A 20698-nucleotide genomic window follows, 5' to 3' on the forward strand; every position below is an offset into this window, starting at 1 on the left:
CCTTCTTCATTCGTCTCCCCACCTTTTTCCTTTTACCTTGATGGAAGGCTCAGGCCTGAACTGTTGGTTATATTCTTTGCCTCCTCTGGACACTGCAGGACCTGCTGAGTTCCTGCAACACCTTTGTGTACTAACCACCAAAAGAAAGGATTGATTGAAATAGACCACACGCTTGACAACTGCTGTGTGGAATATCCATGCCAGAGCTTGTTCTGGGTTTAAATTAATTTCAGTAACAAAGAAAATTGCCCCAATGTTTTTGTTTATATGTAATCGAAGCTTTTAAAAGTAAAATTTCTGCCTCTGTTGACCCCCTCACAAAGCTGTGTTCATTGTGTGTTCAGAGCTTTGTCTGTGGGCTATTGTGTCAAGACTGATAACATTGAGATGATTTTATTAAACCGAGAAGACAATCCAACTATAAATGAGTATCCTCAACAGGTTAGTGGTGGAACAATTTAACAGGGAACAAATGGGTGGAGTTACATTTGCGATCAAAAGAAATGAAGCAACATGTGTGTTTATGAAAACAGACACATTGAGATTAGTATTTCTTTTCATCAATACGTTGACCTACTTTCCTTTTCAGGTGAGAATGGAGGAAATGTGCACCAACTCAGCACACGTTAATATTTCGGAAATGATTCGGAAGAAGCGGGACAAGCAGTCTTTGAGTGCAGAAGAAATCAATTACTTTGTTCAAGGTGTAACAAACCAAAGCATCCAAGATTGCCAGATTGGTATTACCACCACACAGTCTTTTACTTCTTTATCAATTGTCTAGAGTATGTAATAATGAGACAAGTGATTACCAGACAACATAGGACCTCATCAATTTAGTATTGAGCTAAATGGAATAGTGTATTCCAGCCCTGACTTAATTAATTCTGAACCAAGAAAATAGCTAGACTCTAATCCATATTAGAATCCATGGCTTGGAAGTGGTAGAATTGAATAAACACTATTTGGTGGCTTGATTATGGGACATTAGGAGGCCATTCTGCCCCTCAAAAAAAGAGACCATTATCTGCTCAGACCTTTTCAGTTTGGCAATTCAATCAAAATTCAAAATTTTCAACTTTTCTCCATTGATTTGGCTTCATATTCCTTGATCCCCTCACCCAAAAGAAACTCATAGACACAATTTCACTCCTCTTAATGAAACTCAGCTTTGTTGGGCAGAGAATTCTGATTTTTTTTTTTTACTTTGTGAACCAAAGTAACTTCTGGCTTGAATCTGAATGACCAAGCTTTATGCATCCTCCAGCAGAGGAAATAATTTATCTGTGTAGGGTATTTCAGTGAGGAACTTTCACCAAGAATGCAACCCATTGCTGACTCACCCGTGACATTAATTGCTCTGACTCGCACACGGTCAGTAGCCAATTGGATCAGCTACCAGATATTTACTTTGAGAGAGCCATAAAACCAAGGCTTCTCGCTAAATACTTGGAGGGGGTCTTGAAACAGAAGAGAATCTTGGTTCATAACTAGAATGATTACATCATTGCACATGCTGCAGAGTTATCATCTGAATTAAGTTTATTAGGTTAAGGGTCTGAAATTGAAAATAAATTTCTTATCCAGTGGCTCTGTAAATACAAACTATTTGGGGATCATGGTCAATCAGATTATAAATTTATTTAAGGTTCAATATTACACAACTGAAGTAAAACATGAAAATCTGCAGATGCAGTGATTGAAGTAAAAACGTTGCTGGAGAAACTCAGCAGGTCAAACAGTGTACTTTATGTAGCAAAGATAAAGATACATATCTGATGTTTCAGACTTGACCCCTCATCAATGTAATACTACACAATTACACAATAAGAATCTGGAAATGTGCGGTTTGTTAAATTAAATATCAATGGCCTTTTAGGCTCCAATTTCAGTTCTTGAAGATCTGAGAATAAATTTGGAAGTGTGAAAAGTTGGTAGTTATTGAAGGGGGTGGGTTTGATTAGTGCAGCCAAAGACACCCTGTGCAAATTGATAGGATTACATTAAACTGAAGAAAACTTGCAAAACATTCAAAAAGTCTGAATTAAACAAAATAGCTAAATGTATTTATTCATGTCGATCGATAATTAAGCAGCAAAATTCTGCGGATTCTACACGGGAGCAAATCAGCTGTGATCAGAGCCTGCTGTTAACTAGGATCGAGAAATTTACATCGGCCTCAGAATCGATAATCCCAGCCTTCATTAATACAAATCCATCTTTAGCGTAGATAAAAGCTCACTCGACTGGAGGGAGAACTAACACTTTGATTAGCTTACAACACAGATAGGGTTCATGAATAGGCTTCAGAGGGGTTCAGGGTTTAGGTGGGAAACCAGGGTTATATGCAGGCCCCCGGGGGGAGGGGCTGGGAGGCAGGACCAGTCATCAGTACAGGACACCTCTAGTGAATCCCAGTTCACTACACCACCATTGTAGAATAAAATCTTGTGGACAAAGCTTCAAGACTTTGCACTAAACCTTGATGCATTATTGCAATAAAAGAGATTACACAAACACCCCAATATGTAATAATCTCTTATGCAATAACATACAACAACTTACCTTCACAAATTCAGTAGTACACAATTTTAAATGTACACTAACACACAATATGTGATTTCAATTTAAAATATTCAATGTTCACAAACTAAATAGACACACTTTCACTTTATATTTCTTCCTTTTCCATTAATTCCAGATCAAATTGTTCTGAATAACTGTAGCCTAGTATTAGAGTGTTTTCCGGAACTCAGTGCATGCTGACCAGAGCTCATCTGTAACCTTTGATAGTCCTGTGGTCATGACGTTGAACTTGATGCTGCACAATCCCAAGTGAAATGATGAGCCATAATTATACTGAGTTGATTAGATTAACTTTAAATTGTACCCATAATTCTCTTTGACAGGTGCCATGCTAATGGCAATTTGCCTACAGGGGATGACACAGGAGGAGGCAGTGAACTTGACCCAAGAGATGAAACTGTCTGGTGCTGTCCTGGAATGGCCAAAGGAGTGGTCCAGCGTCATAGTTGACAAACATTCCACAGGAGGAGTTGGCGACAAAGTCAGCCTTGTTTTGTCACCAGCGTTGGCTGCCTGTGGTTGCAAGGTAAGGGGGACACTGCTTGTTGACCTCATTAGAATAACGGGAGCAGAATTATAGATAGGCTAAAGATCAAAGAGGGTAGAAGATGGGAGGGAGGGAGGCTGATAGATGAGAGGGATGGAGTGTTGTTTCAGCTGGACCATAGGAAAGGTGGAGGCTTGAGTCATTAATTGCATCAAAGGCAGGAGAGAAGTTAGGCAGGGTGAGGACAGCAATGTAGTTCAGTCACCATCTCAGGCAATGTCATTTGTAAGAGCCTTTGCAATTTTGTGGTGGGCCAGAGAGCTAGTTGAAAAAGAACAAGGGTGCTTGTTACAAGGTTGGTGCCTGTTCAGGGAGGCAATAAAAACATACAATGACTTTGGAGTGAAAAGTACTGGTAGAGATGGCTAGTTGTTTTCAAAGTCAAGGTTAAAGCTTTGGCAAGAAAGGATGGCTTGCAAGTTCAAGTTTATTTATCATCATTGCACAAGTATAACCTGACGAAACAGCACTCTCCATTCCTTGGCAAACACACAACCAGACATAAGACACACGCAGACAAGTGATACAGATGCAGAATAATATTTATTTAAATGAATATTATTTAATAAATAGTTGTGTCTCATAGGGTTAGTGTAAGCAATTCATTTCGTTGTTCATCAGTCTCACTGCCCTAGGGAAGAAGCTGTTGCTCAGCCTAGTAGTGCTGGCTCTGATCCTCCTGTATCTCTTCTCTGATGGCAGTAACTGAAAGATGCTGTGTGCAGGGTGATAAGGGTCCTCAATGATTTTGCATGCTCACTTTAGGCAACGATTCTCTGCCACTCTTGTGGTCCTGTGGATTGACCTAGGATCCATTTCTGTACAGCAACGTACCCCACTGTGACGCAGCCGGCCAGGACGCTCTCGATAGAGCTCCTGTAGAAAGTTGACATGATAGCAGCTGGTCGCCTTGCCTGCTTCAGTCTTCTCAGGAGGTGCAGTCACTGTTGCGTCTTCCTGACAATTGGGGAAAGGTGTGTCCAGGTTAAGTTGATAAGTGTTCTCCAAGGAATTTGGTGCTCTCTTCTCTCTCGACTACTGAGTTATTAATATGCAGTTTGAGAGGAAGAGGAAAGAACTACAGTAACACCAGAGGAGAGAGCTCTGTTCATAATATCAACTAAACTGATGGGGGAATGTGGTCAGTTTTATGGCTAGAAGTGGGTCTCTGACCTTGGAGAATGTGATGTGATAGAATACAATAGATAGAATGTAACAGGAATTCAGAATTGAAAAGAGGAACAGGAGGAGTAGATGTGGTGCAAATAGCGAAGGAGAGAGCAGAAAGGTAGGTTTGGGAATAGTCTCTATCTTGTTCAAAGGAAATCCAAGAAGGGGGACATTGAACAATTTTGACTGAATTTCTCTTATCAACATCTGAATGGGAGTCCAAACATGTTAATAAAGACACAGGTAAGATTCTAGTGCAACGCTATTACAGCATCATCAACCCAGGTTCGAACCCAGTGAAATCTGTAAGGAGTTTGTTCATTCTCCCCATGCCCTCCCTGCATGCATTTTCCCTGAGTTCTCTGGTTTCCTCCCACCCTCCAAAAATGTGTGGGGTTGTCGGGAAATTGGATGTAAATGAGCAGCACGGATCTCAATGGTCGGAATTGGCTTCTACCGTTTTTTAAATAAAATAAAAATAAAGAAAATTCTAAGAGAAACACGTGGAGTAGTTATAAAGCAAGGGTCAATGTGTGGAAGGGCGCAGCAGGGCCTGGATACCAGCTATGAATGTGCTGGTGTGCAGTGGGAGCAATGGAGTAAGATAATGGGCCAGGATTCTCAGAAGATGGAGCAATTATCTCTTCTGTATTTCTGGAGTAGAGGAAAACAAATACAAAGATTCCCTCAGTGGGAGTGAAGGTGAAGCCAGGAACAGGTTTCTGATAAGTCACACCCCAGTTTGCAGTGAGAGGCTTTCCGTCAGTGAAGAGAGAAAATAATTACTAGAAGGTGTTAAAGAAAAAGGAGAAAATATTAGCTCAGCAGAAAATAATGCAGAACTAAGTACGAGAAATCTAAAATCAGATAATGCTGGAAATACTCAATGGGTTAAGCTGCATCTATGAAGAGAGGAAGAGTTAACATTTACGTTTGAGGTTTCATCATCCTCTCAAATTGCCTGAAAAAAATATTGGCAATCCAAGCACAGACTGGACTCAGCTCTGTCTCATTGGCAGCACTCTCTCTGGCCTCTGAATGAGATCATTGTGCAAATAAGCAATCAAACTTCATACGAGCTGCAAGATTGAAACCCTGAGGCCAGTATGAAACGAGAACTGATAAACAAGAGAGCTCCTCATTGTTGGGGTGGGGGGGGGGGGGGGCAGTACTGTTTTGTGCTGTCACAACTCCATGTATGTTTTTTTATACACCAATCCCATGATATTTCTGTAATGAAGACCCTCCAATATGCCGGCATTGGTCGTTCACAGTGAAATGAACAAAGCTGGCATTTTTCTGGGTCAGTGCGTCTTTTTACACAAGAAGCTGGCATTCAGCAAACAAAAGGGACGGGACGTGTAACTCAACAGTGTTGGCATATGCATCTAGTGTCACATATAACAGACCATATTTGATGGCATGTTAGACCCACTTGTTTTTCCCAAAAAAATGGCTCAAAAATATTCCCCTGATCTTGTATGCCAGGTTGAAATTAGGTTAAAGATAGTGAATAATGTTGACAGTACTGCTGTTGGTCCCCTTATTGGTCATTGTTGTGCGGAGAAAATGTCAGGTCCACAAGAGACAAGTCTGTTCACAAGGGGTTTGCTATCAAACTTTACTTTTTATTAACACATAACAATTAATATAAGAGCATGGGAAAATCATAGTGGGAATAAAACATAAGCCCACAATTGTTCTGGGTAAACTTGTACCTCTCACTTTGTTCGTTTTAGATTGGTCACAGTGTTCGAGCTACCAAAAGAAAGCAGAGTCACACGCCGAGAGCACTTCAGTTCATACACATCTTTATTACTAACTCTAAAGCTGATTTCAAACTACAATATGCAACCCCTTCCCAATTATACTTATCAACGCCTGGACTGGTCCCAACTGCCGAAGCGAGGCAACGACCGCACACTTGTAGTAGGTTGTCGGGGTGCCGGTAGCAGCTTCTCCACCTCCCCTGACTGGGACATTGGTTGGAATCTAGAAGTTCTTCTTCTTGCTGAGAGATGTTGCCACCTCTCAGAGAGTCTCAAACTTCAGCAGTGGGACCATGGCTTATATTACCCAAAAATCGTTTACTCATAGCTTATCTCTTTGAATAAATGATTTAATTATCTTCAAGGTCTCCTGACAGTCTGCGACCAACAAAAGGCAACTGCATCTCTGGGCCTCATGGTGGAAATTAGATAATGTCTAATGATTCATATGCATCCTGGGCCTCATGGTGTAAATTAGATTATGTCCTCTGATTCAACTGCATCCCTGGGCCCCATGGTGGAATTTATATTATGTCTTCTGATTTAACTGCATCCCTTCTTGCATAAGCTGGTCTAAATCCTCCATTACAACAATTTATGAAAGAACGTGGGAAAATCTCTGCAAGTATTGATCTATAGAAGTGGATTTCAAACATTTTCCACTCGTATACCACCTTTTTAAATTATTTTTCACACTATGAACCATACTGACCAAGATACACACAAACATTTCCCTCTTGAATATACACAGTGTCATTTTCTCCCCTTCCCTCCCTCCTTCACTGCCCCCTCCCCACCCACTCAACTTTCAACATATATGATACATTAAACCCATTTAACAGTGTCCTCACACAATGAAAATAAACAAGAAAATTGTGTCATCTACTTTTACATACTGGGTCAGTTCATTTCGTCTTCTCCTTCTGTCATTTTAGGTGGTGGAGGTCTGCGGTAGGACTTCTCTGTTGTGTTCCATGTACGGTTCCCAAATTTGTTCAAATACTGTGATGTTATTTCTTAAATTATATGTTATTTTTTCCAATGGAATACATTTATTCATTTCTATGTACCATTGGTGTATTCTCAAGCTATCTTCTGATTTCCAGGTTGGCATAATACATTTTTTTGCTGCAGCTAAGGCTATCATAATAAATCTTTTTTGAGCTCTATCCAAATTGAGTCCAAGTTCTTTACTTCTTATATTACTTAGAAGAAAGATCTCTGGATTTTTTGGTATGTTGCTTTTTGTGATTTTATTTAATACCTGATTTAGATCTTCCCAAAACTTTTCCACTTTCTCACATGCCCAAATTGCATGTACTATTGTACCCGTTTCCTCCTTACAGCGAAAACATCTATCTGATACTGTTGGGTCCCATTTATTTAACTTTTGGGATGTGTTATTTAACTTTTGGTACGTGGTGTATAGCCTGTGTAACCAATTATATTGTATCATGCGTAACCTTGTGTTTATTGTGTTTCTCATAGTTCCAGAGGATAGCTTTTCCCATGTTTCATTCTTTATCTTTATGTTTAGATCTTGTTCCCATTTTTGTTTGGATTTACAGCTTGTTTCCTCGTTCTCTTTCTCTTCCAGTTTGATGTACATGTTTGTTATAAATCTTTTAATTATCATTGTGTCTGTAATCACATATTCAAAATTTCTTCCTCTGGTAACCTCAGCCTGCTTCCCAATTTGTCCTTCAAGTAGGTTTTCAATTGGTGGTATGCAAACATTGTACCGTGAGTTATACCATTTTTGCACTTCATTTGTTCAAAAGATAATAATTTATTTCCTGAAAACCAATTTTCTATTCTTTTGATCCCTTTCCTCTCCTATTCTCTAAAAGGAAAGGTTATCTATTGTGAAGGGGATTAGTTGATTTTGCGTCAATATTAATTTTGGTAGTTGATCATTTGTTTTTTTTTCCTTTCTACGTGAATCTTCTTCCAAATGTTGAGCAGATGGTGTAGTACTGGTGAATTCCCATGTTTGTGCTGCTCTATAATAATTCTTAAAGTTTGGTAGCTGTAAGCCCCTCTCGCATACCACCTTAAGTAATTTCTTACTAATCACTGCTACTATCGTTGAGGGCTGGTGGTGGGCTGTTGGTTGGGGAGCAGGGAAGCAAGCTTCAGACTATTGAAACTGAGGTCAAACCCACAGACCAGCTTGCTCACAATCTGGCAGACCTAGTGTGGGTTAGGGTTCAGGTTAGGGTTAAGATTCAGGTTAGTCGCCCACAGCAACAGAGAGCAGGCAGCAGACTTCCAGGGCAGAGCAGGACAGTGGACCGCGGGATTAAGCAGGTGGCACTAAAAAATTATGGTATACAATACACATCATGACCCAAAGTGGTACCAGAATGCCAGAAGTGCATTTTACTCTGAAGGCAGTTCAGGGATTTTACAAGGTGCCTTGGTGAAAGAAAGACAGGTCTGGAATGGCATCCCCATTCTGGATTCATGCTTTTTACACAGCATGTGTTCCAGAAAAAAGGGAATAACATCCCGGAATGAAATGGCTGTTTAAAGACCATAATGAAGACGCAGAGCTGGGTGGTACTGTCAGTGTAGTGGTTAGCATAACGTTATTACAGCGCCAGCATTAGGTACCAGGATTTGAATCCCATGCTGTCTGTAAGGAGTTTGTATGTTCTCCCCATGTCTGTGTGAGTTTCCTTTGGGTGCTCCAGTTTCCTTCCACTGTTCAAAACTTACCGGGAGTTTGTTGATCAATTGAGACTAATTGGAAGGCATGGAGATCATGGGCCCAAAGGTAATGTTACTGTGCTGAATGTCTAAAATTGTAAATATTCCATGTGGCATATCTTTGCCCTTATACAGTATTTGATCCTCCCTTCCTAATCATGAATACAGAGTGGGAACAGATAGAACCCAGCACTAATCACTGTGGCACTTTATCATTGCAACATCTCAACCTAAATATACCTCCTGCATTACTATGCTGTCTTCTATTCCTCATCTAATCCTTAATCTGTGGCAGTTTATTATTGCCAATACCATGCACTTTAATTTTGTAATTGCCAAAGTGGTACCAAATTGAAGACTTCTGAAAATACAGCTATACCACAGCTAGAGATTCCCCTTATCTTTTCCGTCAGTTGAACACCAAGAAATAATAGCAGATTCGCCTTTTCGTAGATAGAAGTTGAATCTGCCCAATCTTATTGTTACTTTCCAAGGTCCTTTCTGAACAATAGTATCTTTCCTTCTTGAGATATTAGGCTGAATGGTCCATTGTTCCTAGGTGTCTCTTTCCCTCCTCTTTATAAATAGTGGAGTTATATCTGTGGAATTATAAAAGTTGAGAACTGGTGCAACATCTTTGCCAGTATCTCCTTCAAGACCCCACAATGAAGGTCATCCTATCTTTCGGCATCATTAATTTCTCCAATATTAACTTTTTTAGCTTAATTTACGTATAAATTTTGCTGAGTTTTCTTCATTATGACAGTAATTTTGGTGTATTTGCCATTTCAAGGTTGTGATCAATGCTTGTGAAGTGCAAATCTTAATGAGCAATGAAAATTGCTGCCCTGCAGGTTCCAATGATTAGTGGCAGGGGACTGGGACACACTGGAGGCACACTGGACAAACTGGAATCTATCCCAGGATTCAACATTAACAAGAGCCCAGAGGAGGTAAGGAATATTTGCTGAATTTAGACGTTTGCTACCATATTCTTGTCGGGTCATTTGACATCAGTAATGGAGAATATGTTCAAGAGAATTATGAGGTCTCTTTAGAAGCACTCAGCATAATCTTTCTGAATGATCAATATGTGGGTGATGATTATTATAGAAAATACAAGGATAGTTGGTGAAAGATATCTGGTAGATAATTCACGCAGGGATTACTGTGAAACTAAACTTTGAGACAGCCCAGCATACTGCATCGGCAATTATTCATGAACAATAAACACCAGGTGTCAACTTCCTGCAAATTATCTTGTGGTTTCAAATAAAACCCATGCCTTCTGTGTTCATAATTGTTTATCCCAAGCAATAGCAATTCCCCGAGAAGGTCGTGATCCTGTGCTGATCTTGGACTCTCTGCATCAATGCTGTGTCACTCTCAAAGTTTCCATCCCTGAATCAAAAGAGGATTGTGTTCCAGAATAATACCCTAATGTAGGCCAAACTGTGTCGGATAGCATGGCACATTTCTTGGAGGCCTCCAATCACCTGTTTGATCTTTAAAACCAATTGGCCAGATTTCTTGACAATTTTCTGGCTTCAGTATTCAGTGACCTATATACTGAAATCCAAAGTATCTATAAATGGAATTGTAAATATGAATGAAACATAAACATAATGAGATGTGACAATGGGTATAATTTGATTTTGGGGAATTATTTGAACTGAGCTGTGACTCTGTAATACATAGTGAATAATCCTTACTCAGAAGAAGCAGCAATCCATTAATTAATTAATTATCTTTGTTACAAATTTCATCTGTACAATTGCACAGTCTTGAACTCTAACCTCAAAAACATCTCCAGTCAGTTATACAAAGAATAATGCTTATCCTATATAATATAGCTGGACAGTAACTCTCATTTTGAATAAACAGCAGTTATTTGTTAGTTATAAGTTAGTTCCGATCAGATTAAATAATAATCCTTGTCTTGAATACATTTTAACTTGTGTACCATCAATGTCTTGGATGATTATATTCCATATGGTACATGTGGTGAGTGAGCTTCCTAACATACATTGTCAATCTGGTGTGGGTAGATCAGCAGCTTTGGACAAACTCAATTTGATTAACTATGCCTTTGGGCTGAATTTTTCTTTAATTTTATTTTATTGACACATGTATTCAAATTACATGCATAGTCAAAGCTTAATCTAATCAAAAAACATACCTGCTTTTTTCATTTTTCTCCCTCCCCACTTTGGACAGAATTTTGACACCAATTTCCATTCTTTTTTGCTTGTGGGTGTAAGTGAAAGGATTCTGATTATGCTGCCCATTGCACATCCAGCTCTTCTGGGCTGATGTAATCCCAAAGTACAAGCCATCCTTCCAGGAGTTTTATTCCTCTTGAGGAAAATAATAGACCGATTATCAGCAGGTGGTCTAGATTCTCCACCTTGCTATCGTCAAAAATCTTCAAGCTAAAGGACTGTCAGTTCTGGGGAAACTGAGCTGTTTGTGACTTGCCAATTACATCATCTGATGTGGAAGGATTCACTGATCTTTAATATATCCAGTTGAGAGGAAATTTTAAATTTAAATTTTTAAATGTAAACATTCAGCACAGTAACGAGCCTGAGCCACCCAAATACTACCATTTAACCTACAACACTCGTACTTTTCTTTTAAAAGGTGGGAGGAAACCAGAGCATCCAGAGGAAACCTATGCAGAATGGGGAGAACGTACAAACTCCTTACAGACAGTGCCAGTAACAGCGTTTAGTTAACCACTGTCACTGGTCCACTGAGTTATCTTATTGAACAACTGATCACTGTGTAAGTTGGAAGGTTCCTCAGGGAAGGTTAGTTAGGAAGGTTCAATCATTAGGTATTAACATAGAAGTAGTAAAATGGATTCAACAATGGTTGAATGGGAGATGCCAGAGAGTAGTGGTAGATAACTGTCACATTGGAAGCCAGTGACTAGTGGTGTGCCTCAGGGTTCAATATTGTTTGTTATATACATTAATGATCTGGATGATGGGGTGTAAGTATTCAGATGATACTAAGATGGGCGGAGCTGTGGATGGTGAAGAAGGGTTTCAAAGCTTGCAGAGGGATTTCGGCCAGTTAAAAGAGTGGGCTGAAAGATGGAGTTTAATGCAGATAAATGTGAGGTGTTACATGTTGGTAGAGCTAATCAAAATAGGACATGGCGAATGGTCGGGCATTGAAGAGTGCAGTAGAGCAGAGGGATCGAGAAATAATGGTACATAGTTCCCTGAAAGTGAAGGCACATGTGGATAGGGTGGTAAAGAAAGCTTATGGTATGTTGGTCTTTATAAATCGGAACATTGAGTATAGGAGGTGGGATGTTGTGTTAAAATGAAAAGGCATTGGTGAGGCCAATTTAAAGTATTGTGTGCAGTTTTGGTCACCAAAGTATAGAAAAGATATCAACAATTTGGAGAGAGTGCAGAGAACATTTACCAGAATGTTGCTGGGGTTACAAGGCCTAGGTTATAGGGAAAGGTTAAATAAGTTAGGTCTTTCTTCTTTGGAGTGTAGAGGGTTGAGAGGGATTTGATTGAGGTATTTAAAATTATTAGGGGTATATATAGATAGAGTGGATGTGGAGAGGCTTTCTCCTCTAAGAAAGGGGGAGATATAAACAAGAGGACATGAGCTGAGAATTAAGGGGGCAAAGTTTAGAGAAAACACAAGGGGGAACTCTTTACTCAGAGAGTGGTGGGTGTGTGGAACAAGCTTCAAGACGAAATGACGGAGGCAGGCTCGATATTAACATTTAAGGTGAAGTTGTATATGTATATGGCTGGGAAAAGAATGGAGGATTATGGGTTGAGTGTAGGTCAGTGGGGTTAGGTGGGAGAAAGTGTTCAGCATGGACTAGAAGGGCCTAGTTGGACTGATTCTATGCTATAATTGTTATATGGTTTTATGAGCATTGTTCAGTCTGGTTAGATCAGTTAGTGTAATTCTTATCCTGAATAACGAGTAACTTTCTGCAGTTAAGAAATAAGGTGCATCTTTATCATACAGTATGGATCCTAGCTCTCAGTGTGTCTATCTCTCGGGCCAGACACCTGTTACAGCCTGTGTTTGAGGCAGAGAATTGGAATCTGAGTAATTGCTCGGTATCTTGTTCTTCAGATAAAGCAGATCTTGGCTACGGTTGGATGTTGCATTGTTGGGCAAACAGCAAATTTAGTCCCGGCCGATAAGAAGTTATACGCAATCAGGGATGTAACATCAACAGTGGACTGCCTGCCTCTAATCGCAGGTAAGTAGCAACAACTGGCTTATGGAAGATCTCCAATGTTGAAACTTTGCGATTGGTTTCTTAATGAAATCCTAACAACTTGACTGGACTATAAAGTGGATTGTGGGTCACCAGTGGCAAGTTTATGGATGACAGCAGATTAGTTGATTAATAGAACTTTCACAGAGGATTAACAGATCACTGAAGTCAGGATAGTGGATCACTGGTGGTGGTTAAGTGGCATCTCTGACAGTGCATTGGTTGATCAATGACAGCCGATTAGTGACCTCTGACAATGAGTGCTGAATTAATTACAGAGGCTAGTGAATCAATTATAACATTTCAGTGGATCATTGACAAGATTAATGCATCTCAGGTAGATGTCCACTTGATGGCTGACAGCAGATTAATGAATCTCTGACAAAGGATTAAGATAGCTCTCAGACCAGGTGAGTGAATCACTGGCAGTGAGTTAGTGGAACTCAAGCAGCTGGTTAGTGGAGCACCGATGGAAGTTGCTGGATCACCGACGAGTTTTTTTAATTAAAAAAAATTTAGACGTACAGCACAGTAAAAGGCCATTTTAGCCCATGAGTCTGTGCCGCCCAATTTACACCCCTGCCAGCTGATTGATGGACAATCTCATGAGGGGTGTGAATCACTGATGGGTACACAGTGTGTTTGCTGTGGCATGTAACTGGGAAAGGTGGTTCCACACTGAGCTCTCTAAATTAAAAAAAAAACTCAGAAACACTGCTCCAAAAAGCTGCAGTTTCCTTCTCCTTCACTGTACTTGCCCTGTCTGAGTGGACCCATCATTGCCTATCTTAAGAACAGAATCATTTGATGGAATCTATCAAGCCACTTTTTTATGGGAACAAGAGTTGTCAATGAGCTGGATCTGCAAGAGTTTCTAATAGCTGCTTCCTTCTCTCTAGTTTCCTTTTCCAAATAAAAATCCCTTTCCTTTTGAAAGAGCTGAATTTTTATTTCCCTGGACTATAAATGTTGCATTCACATAGATTAGTCATCTTTTCTAATTCAATTTAGTCCCAGTTTCAGAGTTACCCTTAAAATGGATTTACAGTAGAAGTCAAAAAATCTGGATGCCAGAAATCCGAACCACTAAGAATCCAGACTTTTCAAACACTCAAACTTTAAATTTAGTGGGCTTTTGTGTGTGTGTGTAGGGGCCACAGCAGCAACAAGCCACCATGTTTGTTGACCTTATGTTTTTATGTTCTAAATACAACAGTTTTAAAGAAAAATAAGAAATAGGAGCAGGAGTAGGCCATCTGGCCCATCAAGGCTGTTCCACCATTCAATAAGATGATGGCTGATCTGATCATTGACTCAACTCCATCCACCTGCCTTTTCCCCATATCCCTTAATTCCTTTTTTTATGTAAAAATCTGTACCTTAAACATGTTTAATGAAGTAACCTCAACTGCTTTCCTAGGTAGAGAATTCCACAGATTCACTACTCTATAGGAAAAACAGTTTTACCTCATCTCCGTGTTAAATCTACTTCCCTGAATCTTTAGGCTGTGTCCCCTAGTTCTGTTCTCACCTACCAGTGAAAACAGTTTTCCTGCCTCTATCTAATCTATCCCTTTCATAATTTTATATCTTTCTATAAGATCACCTCTCATTCTTCTGAATTCAAGTGAGTATAATCCCAGGTGATTTAGTCTCTCCTCATAGGTCAACCCCCTCATGTCCAGGATCAACCTGGTGAACCTCCACTGGACTGCCTCCAAGGCCAGTATCTCCTTCCTCAAGAATGGAGACCAGAACTGCACACAGACCTCCAGGTGCAGCCTCACCAGTACCTTGTATAGTTGCAGCATGACCTCCCTGTTCTTGAATTCAATTCCTCTAGAGATGAAGGCCCACATTCCATTTGCCTTCTTAATAACCTGTTGTACCTGCAATCCAAGTTTTTGAGATTCATACACAAACACTCCTAAGACTTTCTGCACAATAACATGCTGCAGTTTTTCACCTTTTAAATAAATAATAATCTGCTCTTCTATTTTTAAGTTCAGAAAAGTTATTTGATTTGCTCTCCAATCTCACTTCTCATTCCTCCAGGTTTACTGGTTGCAGGCACTTCTTATACTGTGCACAGAATTTAAAATTTATTAAGTTCACCAGGCTTTGGTGTTGAAAGGTAAATGGTTACCACTCAGAAAGGTTCTTCTTGGTTTTCAGAGAGAAATTTGTTGTTCGCTGGACACAAACAACTGATTCCTTTTAATCAGCCACTTCAGTATCTTGCCAAAGAAGCTTTCCCCTTCAGAGTTCTCCAGATGATAACCTCTTTCTTTCAGGTCACCATAGAGTTCCTTTTTGTTTCCCTTATTTCAAGTGAAACATTAGGCAGCCAGTCCTCTCCTTTTGCATGAACCACAAGGGCTTTGACCAGGCTGAACTAAGCACTCACAACCTGTCTTCCAAATGGGATTTTTCCACAAGCTTTCTAGCTTGTCCTGTTCCAGTCCCAGTTGCTGCTGCTGACTGTAAAACTGCAGAAGTGATCTCTCTCTCTCTCTCTCTCTCTCTCTCTCTCTCTCTCAGAGAAAAGCCTGTTTTATTCCCTCTCTGGTTGCAAAAACCTCATGACCCTCTTAGAACAGCAAGCAGCACTCCCAGTCAGCCTGTGGCTCCGAACCTACTCCTCCGAGTTCTTTCATCTGTTGCTTTTCAAAACAATAATCCATTAGTGAAGTCTCTTGGGCACTCTCCAAAGCTTTTGCAAAGATTCTTGGAGCCAGCCTGTCCAGCTTGAGCAGAGCTCCGGTATTTCAAATGAGAAGTGTTTGTATGTGACCTACACTAAAAAACCTGCCCCAATTTATCTCCCAAAAACATATCTATAATCTGTCACAGTCTCAAGTTCACTAACCTTGTTTCTAATACGACGGGCATTCAGATAAAGTGCCTTTATGCTCCTTGTCCTTTTAGAATCTAGTGATCTCTGCATCCTTTGCTTTTGACTTTTCTGCCCTTTATTTTCCTTTTTGCTCTTTCCTAACCCTAGCTTTGGTCTCTGTACCACCTTCCTCATTCTTTCTTTGTAGGTTCCCATTCCCTTGCCCCATAAGTTTAAATCTTCCCCAACAGCACTAGCAAACAATCTCCCTAGGATATTGATCCCAGATATGCCCAAATGTGGACCGTCTGGTTTGTATTGGTCCCATCTGCCCCAGAACTGGTTCCAATGCCTCAATAAACTGAAACCCTCCTCCCTGTACCACTGTTCAAGCCACATATTCATTCTACCTGTTATGCTATTTCTACTCTGACTAGTTCGTGGCACCATTAATAATCCTGAGATTATTAGTTTTGGGTCCTTACTCCTTAATTTATCTTCTAGCTCCCTAAATTCAGCTTGTAGGACCTCATCCTGCTTTTTTCCTATACTGTTGGTACCAATATGCAGCTGGCTGTTCACCCTCCCGTCTTCTACTGTGCAATCATGGAGAAGTTCCTATCTCTCTGACAACCCTTTTTGTTAATTTGTATCTATAATCATAATGCCTTATAACTTTCACATCCAAGTAAACATGGCTTTGTCTCTCCTGTTTGCTCAACTTCCCCAAAGGCACCATCCACACCCCTCCCCCCCTCCCCCCCCCCCCCCCCCACCGGTGCTCATCACAATCTCATATCTACCCAGTTACTCTCTTTAAGACCATCAGTGGGGGGGGCGGGGGGCTCCCAGATGTGAAGGTATGACTCCAAATGTGCCAGTGCTGGCTATAACTGCAGTCGAGTCCCCGTACCTCTGAGCCTCTTGTGCGGATGTCTACTGCAGTAAATTTATCTGTCCTGTGATGTCTTTCAGCCATTATTGTATACTGTTTGACTAAACTTTCCTCAAACATTTCAAGAAATAAAGTCAACACTATATTTTTTAATTTATTCAAGCAAGAGGTTGGGTAGACCTTAGGGAACAAATGCAGTTGCAGTGGGCAGCAATATTCCCTCACCTTTCTCCTGTGAAAGGACTTAGTTAACATGGACTGTCTGATTTTTTTTTTTTTCAGGTTCCATAATATCGAAAAAAGGTGCAGAATCCTTGGCCGCCCTCATTCTGGATGTGAAATATGGGGAAGGCGCTTTGTACAAGAATATCAGTGAAGCCAGAGAGCTGGCAGAATACCTGGTCAGTTGGCAGGAGATATACACACTCATCAGGTTGAGTTGATGCAGTGAAATGTTTCATTGACATTTGGTGAAGTGCAATATTCCTAACATCATATTCGTGATAAAGTGCAGTAATCCTCTTTGTGTTTTTCACCTGATGCAAGCATCAAGTGATCAAGATGCCACTGACTGGAAACAATGGTAAATAATGCTGTCATTAATTGGGTGCCTCTGCTTTCATGTGAGGAGAATCAAATTGGTATTAGACAATTTTAATAATACAGTGCATTGGATTGTTGGCATGTCCACCAATGGCAGAGTATTTACCCTCCTCACCGAACCCTTAATAACCTCCACCACACTGCAGGAAGGAGATCAGAGTGAGGAGGATACATCTGACCTGGCCACATGGACCTACAATTTCCTTCCCACCTTAGAGGAGACAGAACTAAAGAGGAAAGGGAAAGAAAGCACAAATTTATATCCACATGAAGTCACTTTCAAGCCCAATATCAGAGAACTTGTAAAAATATGGAAACTGAAGAGCTCAAAGTTTGAAGCTTACAACTTGTAAGACTCATTGGTTGCAGTTGGCTTCTCCATTTTCAATACCATACCTGCTAGTGATAGAAATTTTGCAGATCCAGTCAGGAACCACAGAGTTGTTCACTTCATGTTGAAGGAAACCCCAAAGTTTCCTTGAATGAATATTGTTCCTCTCCATGCATCACTGCACAGATACCAAACAACTTCTGTAACTACAAATCTTTCCACAATCAAGGGAACATGTCACTTCCTCTGCGGTGAGAGGCGTAATAACTGGTTAATATATGCTTTGGTAACTTTCAGGTATATGTTGGAAATAGCTTGGGCATTCAGACAGTTGCTGCTATTTCCAGAATGGACAATCCTATTGGCAAACGTATTGGGAATTCACTGGAAGTCATTGAGTCCATTGAGTGCCTGAAAGGCAAAGGGCCCAAGGATTTGGAGGAGCTGGTCACTTGCTTAGGTGAGTGCTTGGCCCAGAATCGGACTGAGTGTGTGAGTGATGGGAAGTTTGGTGACCAAGCAGACAGTAAAGCTCTTTGGACCGTTCTCCTGTAGTGGATTTAGATTAGTCATGTTTCTGCTCATCTTTAAAATGTGTACAGCATTCTGTGGAAAAAAATTCTTAAATCAATTTCAGTGTTTGTGGATCTTTAAATTGGCTGCTCACATTCAGATGTTTTCACTCCAATGGATCCACCCACATTTAGTTCGATTTCAAGCTCAGTTTGGGAATGAGCTTTTGCTAATGCTATGTTTTATAACTGGAGAAGGAGTATCACAGGAAACCCTTGGTCCTTATTGAGTATCTTGGAAGCAAGGGGAAGTTTCAAAGTTCCAGATTGATCAGATGTGAGGAATTGGTCATTGTGATGTGGTGCCCAAAATCCCCAACTTGGAAGGGTGGAACAAGTGTAATACCAATGCAATGAGGCCCGGAGAGTGCCTGGCTCTGTCCACCTGCAAAAAGGCCCGGAAAGTCAGGGCTAGCACTAAATGAGTTATTGTGCACCCCCCCCCCCGCCCACTCACACCCCACTAGTGTTACTAGCATCCATGTGATATACGTTGGAGGGAGGGGGAAGTGTGATGGCGGCACACAGAGATGATTCATGGCAGGGATGCCCTCCCCAGCTGAATGAGTTTTCAAACATCAGTTTGTGCCCCCCTGCGGTTACCCGAATGCCCCCTGATTAGACTTGTTCTGACACCAACTCTGTGGAGAGTGCTTGGCTCTGCTCACCTCCAATGTGATTCAGAAAGTGCCTAGTTCTGTTTACCTCCAAAGAGGCCTGGAGAGTGCCTGGCAGTACTCACCTTGCTAATGTCATTTTCTGATAATTTTGCTGATGTAGCTGTCCATAATCTTGATGAATTCCAGAGGGACTAATCAGTTGAAGATCCCCACCCATTTGCTTTTTGAGTGAGAAACAATGGACATTTTGAGTATCTCCATGACCCAGAGTACTTGATGATGTGTCAGAAAACTGCACAGCCTGGGTCAGGCAAGATTGCATGTGGTGGGCCTCAACATTACACTATCAGCAGGGCTTGATTTAATAATCCAGAGGCCTGGTGTATTGGTCTGGAGAAATTATTTCAGATCTCAACATGCCAATTGTGAAATATAACATGCAGTTAATAAAACTGAAATTGTAAATCCAGATTTAGTAAAGCCAGATTGGTGGTGGAGTGATTACCAGAATTCTCACAAAAACTGCTTTTCTCTTGGGAAGAATGTATGTTGTCCATACATGTGACTTCAGAATCATGTGAGTGGTTGTCTTTGAAATTGATCATGGAACTTTACAGCACAGTACAGGCCCTCAATGTTGGGCTGACCTATATATTCCCACTAAAAAAAAAACTAAGCCCTTCCTACCTCATCACCCTCTAATTTTTCTTTCATCCATGTGCCTGTTAAGAGTTTCTTAAATGCTCCTTTCAGCCTCCACCACCACTCCTGGCAAGGCAACCAGATATCCTCAACTCTCTGTGTATATATAAAAAAATACACTGCTGATGTCTCCCCTAAACTTCCCTCCCTTCACTTTGTACAGATGTCCCGCAGTGTTTGTTCTGTCCACCTTGTCTATGTCTCCCAGAATCTTGTAGACCTCTGTCAAGTCTCCTCTCATCCTTCTTCACTCCAATGGGAAAATTCCCAGTTCTGCTAACCTTGCCTCGTATGACTTATTTTCTGGTCCAGGCAACATCCTGGTAAATCTCCTCTATACCCTCTCCATAGTTTTTACATCCTTCCTGTAAAGAGATGACCAAAACTGAGGTGATCAGAAAGTCATCCGATCAGAAACTGGCCAGGAAGAACTTGATCATAGAACATGGAACAAAACCGAGCAGGAACAGGTCCTCTATCCATGATGGCTGCGATGAACATGTTAGATTAAATTAAATCTCTTCTGCCTGCACGTGATCTACATCCCTCTATTTCCTGCACATTCACATGTCTCTCCAGAAGCCTCTTAAATGCTACTATCATATCTGCTTTTACCACTACTCCTGGCAGCCTGGAGCTCTGTGTAAGCAACATTCTTTAAACCCCCCATCCCCCCTCACCTTAAATGCATCTTTACTTAAATGCCAAAACACACATAAATGAATTTAAAAAAAACTGTCAGCAACTGCACACTCTCACACACACATTTGGTTTCAAGTGTGCACCTGCGTATGAGATTGCCTGAATGCTGACATTTCCTTCTGTGCACAACAGGAGGCCACCTGCTCCATTTGTGTGGGAAGGCTGGAAGCTTCAAAGCTGGTGAGAAGGACATCAAGAATGCACTGCAGAATGGGTGTGCTCTGGGCAAGTTCCAGGCCATGCTGGTGGCACAGGGGGTGACTCCTGACTTGGCCAGGGCTCTGTGCCAGGGTGAAGAGGTGCTGAGGTGTGCAATCAAACAGGAAGAACTGAAGGCTGAAGCAGAAGGTATGATGTTGCATTGAGGTGGAACATGAATAGGT

The 20698-nt window shown here is 40.9% G+C and overlaps 2 protein-coding genes across 2 annotated transcripts in view; both read left to right on the forward strand.

The window, feature by feature from the left end:
* guca1aa (guanylate cyclase activator 1Aa) overlaps positions 1–677 on the forward strand; it is a 59842-nt gene extending 59165 nt beyond the window's left edge. Inside the window, exon 4 of the mRNA XM_069908037.1 lies at positions 590–677. Coding sequence (XP_069764138.1) covers positions 590–630 — 41 coding nt within the window. The 3' untranslated portion in view covers positions 631–677. The remainder of the gene's footprint in view (positions 1–589) is intronic.
* Positions 596–20698, forward strand: tymp (thymidine phosphorylase). Its single transcript, XM_069908029.1, has 7 exons — positions 596–740; positions 2910–3112; positions 9639–9737; positions 12907–13036; positions 17068–17186; positions 18017–18179; positions 20448–20698. The coding sequence occupies exons 1-7, from the start codon at positions 596–598 to the stop codon at positions 20678–20680; spliced, it is 1092 nt and encodes a 363-aa protein (XP_069764130.1). The 3' UTR covers positions 20681–20698.

The sequence above is a fragment of the Narcine bancroftii genome, chromosome 13, assembly GCF_036971445.1.
Source record: "Narcine bancroftii isolate sNarBan1 chromosome 13, sNarBan1.hap1, whole genome shotgun sequence".
NCBI lineage: Eukaryota > Metazoa > Chordata > Chondrichthyes > Torpediniformes > Narcinidae > Narcine > Narcine bancroftii.